The sequence below is a fragment of the Balaenoptera borealis genome (assembly GCF_965194805.1).
Source record: "Balaenoptera borealis genome assembly, chromosome: 5".
Classification (NCBI taxonomy): Eukaryota; Metazoa; Chordata; class Mammalia; order Artiodactyla; family Balaenopteridae; genus Balaenoptera; species Balaenoptera borealis.
The window spans coordinates 127,783,101-127,793,417 of record NC_138862.1 but is presented as its reverse complement, the minus strand read 5'-3'; the positions used below and the strand labels follow the sequence as shown (position 1 = coordinate 127,793,417).

The 10,317-nt window shown below is 41.6% G+C and overlaps 1 protein-coding gene across 1 annotated transcript in view; it reads left to right on the top strand.

Annotated features, from left to right (window-relative positions):
- Positions 1–372: 372 nt before the first annotated feature.
- Positions 373–10,317, top strand: part of CLDN18 (claudin 18) — a gene marked incomplete at its 5' end in the record, with an annotated part of 30,371 nt that continues 20,426 nt past the window's right edge. Inside the window, one exon of the mRNA XM_082393482.1 lies at positions 373–4,753. Coding sequence (XP_082249608.1) covers positions 4,306–4,753 — 448 coding nt within the window. The remainder of the gene's footprint in view (positions 4,754–10,317) is intronic.

The window sequence follows — 10,317 nt, the reverse complement described above, 5'->3', positions numbered from 1 at the left end:
AATCAGGTTGTTCATTTTCTTCTTGTTGACTTTCAAAAGTTCTTTGTATATTTGGGGTGAGTCTTCGATCCAAAAATTTTTTGGATAAAAAATACTTTTGCAGGGGCTTCCCTGGTGGCGCAGTGGTTGAGAATCTGCCTGCCAATGCAGGGGACACGGGTTCGAGCCCTGGTCCAGGAAGATCCCACATGCCGCGGAGCAACTGGGCCCGTGTGCCACAATTACTGAGCCTGCGTGTCTGGAGCCTGTGCTCCGCAACAAGAGAGGCCGCGATACTGAGAGGCCCGCCCACCGCGATGAAGAGTGGCCCCCACTTGTCGCAACTAGAGAAAGTCCTCGCACAGAAACAAAGACACAACACAGCCAAAAATTAAAAAAAAAAAAAAAATTAAATTAATTAAAAAAAAATACTTTTGCAGATATTTTTCTTTCATAAATATGTTCCTTTTGCAAATATTTTCTCTCCATTTGTGGCCTATCTTCTCATTGTCTTGAGGTTGATAGTTATTTTTATTCTCAATTTTTAAAGATATAATTCTTTCACCTCCTGGTTTCTATTGGTGCAATTGATATAATGGCTATAATTCTTTTCTTTCAGATTTTTAAAAGGTTTTTCTCTTTATCTTTGGTATTTTTGCAATACTACAATACATGCAGCTCTTGTTTTATTTTTATTTACCTTTCATGGAACTACTGTACCACCTTAATATGGAAGTAATGCTTTTCACCAGCTATAGAAAATTCTTAGCCAATAGCTTAGCAAATATTGTCTTTCTCTCATTCTCTTTATACTCTTCTTTCAGTACTCATACATTGGATGTATGTTGGAACTTCTCTTTCTATCCTCCATGCCTCTTACTGCTATTTCATGTTTTCTATCTCTTTATTTGTGTCTCATTTTGCATACTTTTCTCAGTTCTATCTTTTAGTTTATGAATGCTAATTTTAGGTGTATTTAATCTTCTAATTACCTGTTGTTAGTTTTCTATTGCTTCCATAACAAATTTTCAGAAACTTTGCAGCTTCAAAAAACATCCATTTATTATCTCACAATTTCTGTAGGTCACAAGTCTAGCATGGTGTGGTTTGATACTCTGCTTATGGTCTCACCAGGCTTAAATCAAGGTACCAGCCATGGCTGTGGTTCTTATATGGGGCTTGAGGTCCTCTTCCAAGATCACTGTTGGTTGGAGGAATTCAGTTCTTTGCAGCTGTAGAACTGAGGTCCCTGTTTCCTTGACTTATGACTCCTTTCATCTTCAAATCAACACTGGTGCATTGATCCTTCTCGTTCTCCTAATCTCTGACTTCCTTTCCGCTGCATTTCTCTCACTATCTGTCCTGCATTCCTCTTTTGCTTCTTAGGGATCATTGGAATACATTGTGCTCCCTATCCTATAATCTAGGATAATCTATTTTAAGGTCCCCTGATAAGTAAATTGACATCTGTAAAACTCTTTTTGCCATATGACATAATATAACCATGGTGTAACCTAAAAGGCAGAAATCATCGGGCCAAAAACTGCACCTGTTACACTATCCTCTGAGTTTTTTGTTTCATTGACTAAATTTTTAATTTCTAGGAATTCTAGGTGGGTGGGTAGTGGTCAAATCTTCCTGTTCTTTTTTTCATAGCGTCTTTTAGTTACTTGTGATTTTTGTTCCTTCTTTTACATCTTTAACCAATATTATCTGATTTTCTTAGGGGGTCCATTGTAACTGTTTGTTAAGTCTCGTGATCTTAGTTGTAATCAAGTGATGTGCTGGAGTCAGCTTGTGGGAGCTGATTCATGCATCTCTTCCCAACTTTTCATTCAGTGACCTCACAATGGTGGCTTGAAGTCAGCCATAATGGGAGTATTTACGCCATGCAAATTGGCAAATGCTATAAAGTCAGCGGTTTTTTTTAAAGAGTTGGTTTACCACTATTCATAATAGACTTAGAATTTTTGAGTTTTGAGCTCAAGTTTGACAGCTTTAAATGTAGAAGTCTATTCAGTCTTCACTGAGGGTTGTGCAGTTGCCTCTGCAAGTCGTTCTTGAGGTTTTATCAGCCTGGAATCACCTTTTAATGCTATTTTCTTAGTATGGGAGTTCCAGGACCATGATGTGGGATGTGTCAATTCAAACCCAGTCACATATGAAACAAAGTCTCATGGTCATATATTCTCAGACGACTTTTTCTTTTTTTTTTCCATGTGGAGACCAAGTCAGACTAAGCCTAACAAGCTTCTTTGTTTTCTCCCTGGGCCAGGGAGCTGAATTTTCTAGTCCATCCCTTCACTGTATAAATTGTTGAATAGATTATTGAATGAATCTTGTCCAGTGGTTTTCAAACTGTGTCCCCAGATGCCCTGAGGGATTCTAATAAATGATCCAAGCAGCTACTTCAGGGAGCAAGAGAAAAGTGGGCAGATTCTTCCCTGCTGCTTCAAAACCAGGGTAACACACCCCTCTCCTCTCCTTGCACTGCCACATAAGCGTACACAAACACATTTTACCTACATGACATATTAGTCTTCCTGACAATATCACAGACAACGAAAGGGGTTCCTCTTTTTTTAAATTATGAGATTTCTGAGATATTCCATACCTTTTACTTTATTTTTTCCTGGTACACAACATAGTGATCCAATATTTCTATACATTACAAATACTTTAATAATTTGGGGTAACTGAGGCACAGAGGTATTAGCCAACAATGTATAATATAGTCCTGCGAGTTGGTAAAAGAGTTGAGACTTGAATCCAGGGTCAAAGTAGGTAAAAATGATATTTGGACCAAAAAATTTTAAAACCTCTCTACAACTAGAGATACTTTGTGTGAGAGGCTGGGGTTTAGTTTCTGATCAATGTGAAGAAACACAATGTGAAAGTGATCAGTCAATCACTAAAGCTTTTAATTCTACTACTATCAGTCTGCCCTAGTAATATTAGCTATTATTTCTGAGTTCAGAGCTCCACATGTAATACCTAGCATTTCACATGCATTATCACATTGAAGCTACAAAACAATCCAGGGAGGTAATCACTCTTATTATCTCATTTTACAGATGAAGACAATGAGACTCAGAGAGGTTAAGCGATTTAGCTGTTGTCTCACACAACTAGTTCCATGAGGGTGAACCCAGGCTGCTGACTCCAGAGCCCAGGACCGTCCTGCTCCTTCCCTCTGCCATCTTCCCTCCCCCATGATCTCTGGGCTGAAGGCGGAGTCAGTGCCACAGAAGCTGCAAACAGCTTGACCACAGTCACTACTCAGTTCCATCAAATAACTAGTCGATTATTTGCAGATTCATATTTGCCAGTTCACCTATTCGCTAGAATGTACTTTAGTCAGTGCTCAAGGTGCTTCCTCAGTGGTCACCGGACATGTGCGTATGCAGACGGCAAGATACATGGGCGGTGGGAGGTACATGTTCCCAGGTGAGGCGAAACAAGCAAGGTTTTCTTTGCCTTCTTGTTTCAGCTCATCCTGTAAACAAATGTCTCTCTCGCAGTATTTTAGTGCCATGTTTTTCACGTCTTTGTGCTTTTATTTGGTGATTTCTCTATTTAAAATGGCCCCAAGCATAGTGCTGAAGTGCTGGTTAGTGCTCCTAAGGCCAGAAGGCTGGGATGCGCCTTACAGAGAAAAGGACGCGTTAGTTGAGCTTCAGGCCTGAGTTCTAGTGCGGATGGCCACGAGTTCAATGATAATGAATCAACAATGTAAATAAGGTGTCTTTAGGCAGAAACCCACACATAACAAGGTTATGTATTGATCGGTTGACGGAAATGTGACCCGAGGCTCACAGGAACCGAACCCTGTATCCTCTCAGGCGCAATGATTCGGTATTCGCTAATTCAGTGTTCCTGGAAACTTTATAGAACGTAAGCAACGTGCTTAAGGAGAATCGGCTGTATTTCATCCTGCCTCATAACCTGCCTTACCTAGGTTTTTAACTAAAGTGGCAACAGTACATTGGGAGAGCCACACGGATGAAGCCCTTTCATTTCTAAGTATTTTTTTTAATTGAAGTATAGTTGATTTACAATGTTGTGTTAATTACTGCTGTACCGCAAAGTGATTCAGTTATATGTATATATCACATATGTATATATATGTATACATATATGTATAGATAGATAGATACATTCCTTTGACATCTCCAAGTATTTTGTGGCTTAGCCACTGGGAGCCCTGCCTGGCCAGCCTGTGGGTCTTGCAGGCAGTGCCCTCTGTTCCTGTTTTACCCTCCACAGAGGGGAGCCTGGCTAATCAGGAAACTCCTTCAAAAGGTAAACAGTGAGTAGAGTGTACATATGGTGGAAAACAAATGGCTCTTGGTACCATGTTATGGAAATTATCTCACTCAGGTAGATAAAGGAGCAAGGCGAGCCCAGGTGGCACTGTTGAATCCCCTCCTTACATGGCCCATTCGTGACGTGTGTGCCAGCCTCTCTGAGAAAACTCCATCCCTACACTCAGTGCTCTCAGAACTGGACTGGCCCCCTGCTGAGTGGCGCTCTGTGTCAACTCTGCACCCCACCATGTCCGTGACCGCCTGCCAGGGCTTGGGGTTTGTGGTTTCACTGCTTGGGGTTGCGGGCACCATTGCCACCACCTGCATGGACCAGTGGAGCACCCAGGATCTGTACAACAACCCGGTGACAGCTGTATTCAACTACCAAGGGCTGTGGCGCTCCTGTGTCCGAGAGAGCTCTGGGTTCACCGAGTGCCGGGGCTACTTCACCCTGCTGGGGCTGCCAGGTAAGGGCTGGTACCTGGCAGGATGTGGGGGAAGACGGAGGTGGACAGGAGACAGCGGCCTCTGTCTGGCGCATCACAGAAGGACCACGGGGGAGGGAGAAGCAAAAGCCTCCACCACCAAGGTAGGAACAGGAGTGCAGGAAACTTAGGGAGAGGAGCTTCCTAGAGCTGGTAGGGCTCCTGTATCCCTAACCGGAAGGTACCCAGTTCTCCCCAATGGGCACATTTTTAAAATAACTCCTATGCAAGCAATAGCATTGTCTCAATCACCAACAGGAACAGGACTCAGGAGGCCCAGATCATAGGCACTTCCTTCCTTTAGCCTTGAGATCTCCCCTCCCTGAGTTGGGAACTGTGAATCTCCTGAACAGAGTTCCATCTCCAGCCCCCCTTGTGCCTGGTCCCAGCTTCCAGGGGGCACCTCAGCATGTAGCAGCAACAGAAAGGGAGCAGAGGAAAGGGACAGAGAAAAAGAACTGGGTGTTGCATTTCTCAGGGACGGGGGCGCCAGATGGGTCCCCTTCTCTGCATCTCCTGACCTCCAGAATGTATTGGCCACATGGAACCAGCTTCAGGGCACTCTCTGCACAGAGGACTGTGCAGGGCAAAAGGGGTGTGGGCTGTGATGTCCAGACTGGCATATTAGCCACACAAGGATTCGTTTTCAAGGATTTGTAGATGGGTCATGTTAACTTGAAGAAAACTTCAAGTCTCGAGAGTAGAGAATGTTAAAAGTGTCTTTCACTCAGGTAACAGAGTAAGACAATGAATACACTCGTCATTTTTATTTCTTAGTTCTTTTTTCCTTCCATAAATATACATCAAAGTCTGGAGAGAGGCATTTCCTAAGGTGGACACAGTAAGGAGGGTCAGAAATAGAAACTAGGGCTTCTCCTGCAGGAATTTCCCATTTGGCTGCAGGGTCAAGACTTAGACCTGCACAGAAGGTAAGAGGTAAAGACTCAGTGACGCAGTGACTCAGTCTTTCATACGTTCCACACTTATGGATGGAGAGCTCACTACAACCTCAGGATTCTGTGGACCTGGCGTGCCCCCCCCCCCAAAATGTGAAAGTGCACTGCGGGCTGGGTATGACAAGGTGACAAGTAAGGAGGACAGAAGGCCGGTGCTGCAGGAGATGAGATGAGGAGGACCTGCTCAGGAAGAGACCCACCGAGAAGGAAATCCCACAAGTGACCCTTGAAAGGTAGTTAAGAGTTAGAGGGGCAGCATACCAGGAGGAAAAACAGCATGGGCAAAGGCATGGGGGTGCTTCCACCCAAGTCTTACTTGGGAGAAGATGAAGGAATGACCTTGGCTGGAGAAGAGGGTTTTTGCGGAGATGATGATGAAGAGCATCGAATGCCAAGCTAAGAGATGAAGGGCCTGCGTGTAAACAGGAGAATGTGAGTCAGATCCGTGGGTGACCAGCTGCCGATTCAGTGAGGTCTCCCTCCACCAGGGACTGGAGGAAGGTGAGCCACTCCCACATCCCTATGTCCTGCTGACCCCTCCTGAGCTTCGGGGCTAACCATCTGCCCTTGGGATTCTCCCTCACCTCAAATGCAAAATGCCCCAAATCTCTCAGAGGTCTGGTCCATGGACCTGTGTCCATGCAGAGCTAGAGGCCACGAAGGAGAGAGTCAGCCTGAGGCTGACCTCTCGCGCACAGAGCACCCACGTGACATCTGAGGAGTCATAAGGCTTCACAAAGGGCAAATAACAATGGCAGACCTGGCACTAGCACTTGAGCCAAAACTGCCTTGCAATATTTTGTGCAATCTCTACAAGCCACCCTGTGAACTTGGTGCTATCACTACCACCTTTTTAGAAACAAGGAAGCTGAGCTGGGGGTAACTTGCCCAAAGTCACATGCAAATGGAGCCAGGGCTCAGACCTGCCTGTACCTAAGCCCCAGCTCGCAGCCCTAACTGGGACCCCCAAGGCTCTCAGACACAAAGCAGAAATCCCCAGTGCAAAGGCACCTTTCCTATCCTCCCCTCTTGCCTAAGATTGAGGCTGCAGTCTTGGGGAGTGTCCTGGACTAGCAACAGCTGTCAACAACCCCGGTAGTTATTTTGCAGGTCAAGAGAGGGAGACTTAGAAGGGCAAAGTGACTTGCCCACGTCCACAGAGCTAAAACTGAGCCAGACTGAAACTGCTCTAGGGCCTTCTCTTAGAAATTTTGTGTGTGTTCGTATGTGACGATCCTGCGACTAGATAGTTCAGAGAAGGATTTTTCAAAGAGAATTCTGTAGGAATCGTTTTTAAAAGAAAAAAATTCTTGCAGCCCCTCAATGTTGATTTCAATTACATTCATTTTAGTGTCACTTTAATATAAACACGTATAACAATAGATTTAAATTCCTAATGCATATAAATCTTATGCAAGGACCAAAGCCACACCTGCAAATGTAATGTAAATACCACTAAAAAACTAATAAACACAATTGTCAAAATTCATCTGGTGTTAGGGATATTGTTGGTTTTCATTTGGAGCTTAACAGGACAAAGAGACAGCCTCAAGTCCAATTTTGTATTTCACCTCTCTCAATGTTTTGACTTTAGTATTGTTCATGCAGATTCTCTATTCACGTGGGTTTGTTTTACAAAATGGTATTAATAAATTCGAGGTACTCACATCTTACGCTTAGCCACCACCACATCAGAGAATCATCCTCTTGAGTCTGTGGTGATGAGGCATCTGTGACTTACTGCTTTTTGCAATGGTCTTGTTCATTTGAGGTGAGGTTGGGATGTGGAACTACTGAATGTGGCTCTAAGGCTATCAACCCAATTATTTCTGGAATTGGGGAGGAATAGTTCTCTGCTGTGTATTTACCACCACTAACTGTTGCAATCGGGTTTATGCAAAGACAGGACAGAACAGTGCTGCTGGTGATGCTGTGTATTGACCACCAGGGCACAGGTGTCTGAGCTCATGGTGCCAGTGCCACAAGGTAGGGAGAAATTCCCCTGACTCCATTTCTATTTGAGCTGGAATGAACCCTTTGTTCAAGTAGCAGCTGAGGCTATCACTTCACTGACCCCTGATATAAACATGATCATAAACACCAAAATGAACCCAAACCGTAAGTGGCTAGCCTGAGGATCTGGAACATACTTGTTTTAACTTCCTTTCCATTGCCATTGAAATGAAAGCACAGAATATTTAAATTTCCATGGAGAAGCTACATACTCCCAAGAACGCAAACACAGATACTCAGGCTCAGAGGGAAGAAATCAGGCACAACCGAACCCTCCAGAGAAATCTGAGCCATAGGACTGGCAGCCAACCTTCCTAGACAAAGTCTTTTCACTAGAACCATCACTGGCAGCCACCCTCTCCTGGGCTGACCGGGTTTGAACAAGTTCTCCTCTTGGCAGGGATAAGGAAAGAAAGGCAAAGCCTTTGGTCCTCCTACACAGGCAGAAATAACAGGAAATAAACAATAACACAAAATAAATATGTTAATTAATTTAAATTTTTAAAAAATTTAAAAAAATTTTTAAAACCCAGTAACACAGAAATCGTGGCACTAGAAAGAACGTTTATTTGTTCAACAAACATTTGTTGAGCACCTACTATGTCCCAAGCTGTCTGCACATGGGGAACATAGATATCAAAAGGCTCACAAATCTAGAAAGAGAGACAGAGGCTCAACAAACCATTGCAATGCAAGGTTTCTCAACCTCGGCACTGCTGACAGTTTAGGCCATGTAATTCTTTTTTGTTGGGTACGGTTCTGTGCATTATAGGATATTTAGCAGCATCCCTGGCCTCCATCCACTAGATGGCAGTAGCAGCACCTCTCCCTCCCCAGTTGTGACAACAAAGATGTCTCCAGACGTTACCATATACCTCCTGGGGCAAAAGCAGCCCCAGTTAAGAATCACTGCAATAAAGCATAGTCAGTGTCTTGTATGGTACAGGGTGCAGACATGAGGGAAGGGACTTCCTAAAGGAAATGACAGCTGAGATGAGTTACTAACAACAAGTATGAGTTACCCAGGAAGATAAGGAGGTAAAGAATTTTCCAGAAAGAGAGGAACATCATTGGAAAAGACACAGTGGCATGAGAGAGTGTAGTGTATTAAGAGAATTAAAATAACTTAGACCTCTTTGTGAGGCAACACAATACAATATGTTCCACTTAGGAATAATATCTTTAAATATTAGGCAAGGATCACTTCTCGGCCTTCTGGCTAAGATCAAGTGTAAATATCAGGCAAGGATAAAGATGAAAAAAGAGGTTTACTAAGAAAATTTTAAATGTCAATTAAATGGAAATATATACTACAGGTTCCTAGATAGGAATATTATAAAGATGTGAATTTGTTCCTAATTAATGTATAATAATAAATAATATAATTAACTAATTACATAATAATAAAATGTATTAAGACCTTACTCTGTGCTAGGCATTGGCTCAAGAAATTAGCATATGTTAATTTATATGTTTAAATATAATTTACATGGTTGTATAAATTTACATAAATTACCTTACACTTTAATTTTCACAACAACACTATGAGGTAAGTAGTGGTATTACCTCCATTTTATAGATAAGGAAACTGAAGCACAAAAAGGCTGTAGAATTTGCCCAATGACACTGTAGTAGTTAGTAAGTGGCAGGTGAGAATTCAAACCCAGGAAGAATTTCTGCAGAGCGTAAGCTTGTGTGGATAACATTACAAGAATTCTAATCAAAATGCTAGTAAGAGTTTTCCTTTGGGACCTTGACAAAGTGGCTATCTATAAGAAGAAAGTAGATGAAATTAACTTTTAAATTTTTTTTTAAGAATAATACAAAAGTAAAGAGCTAACTCGGCCAGATATTCAACCAAATTCTAAAGTTGTGATAATTAAAAGGTGTTTCGGCCCAAAGATGAACAGAAGGTCAATGGAACAAAGTCTAAAATTAGAAAGACATATACATGAATTTAATATAGATAGAGGAGGTTTTACAAAGCATGGGGAGAGGGAAGGTTATTCAGTAAGTGCTGTAAAAATTATTGATTAACTTTTTTGAGGGAAAAAAAGAATCATAGACTATAAACCAAAATAGATTCCAGATTAATTAAATGTAAAGATACATAAAATACTTCTAAACTTTCTAAAATTCTAAAATAATTCTAATATCATTTCTAAATGGAAATTAAATTCTTAAGCATAGAAAAGAACAGTCATTTTACTACATCATTCAACAGATTTTTATTAAGCACGTATTATTATGCACCATGTAGTGTGAACATATAAATGGAATACGCTGTATTTTTTCTAGAACCATGAAAAACACTAAAAAGGAAATAATTGATGTGAAAAGGTCTTTTCAGTAATCATAGCAATATATTAAGATCCTTAACAAATAAATAATTCATATAAATTGATAGAAAAAAATGCTAAAATTCCAGCAAATAAATGAGGAAGAAGTACAAATTGACAACTCAAGAAAAGGGAAAAACAAATGCTCCATAAATATTTGTTTAAAAAATATAGTTTCAAACTCATTAGTAATCAAAGTAATGCAAATCAAAACAAGTGATCGTGTATAACTTACCAA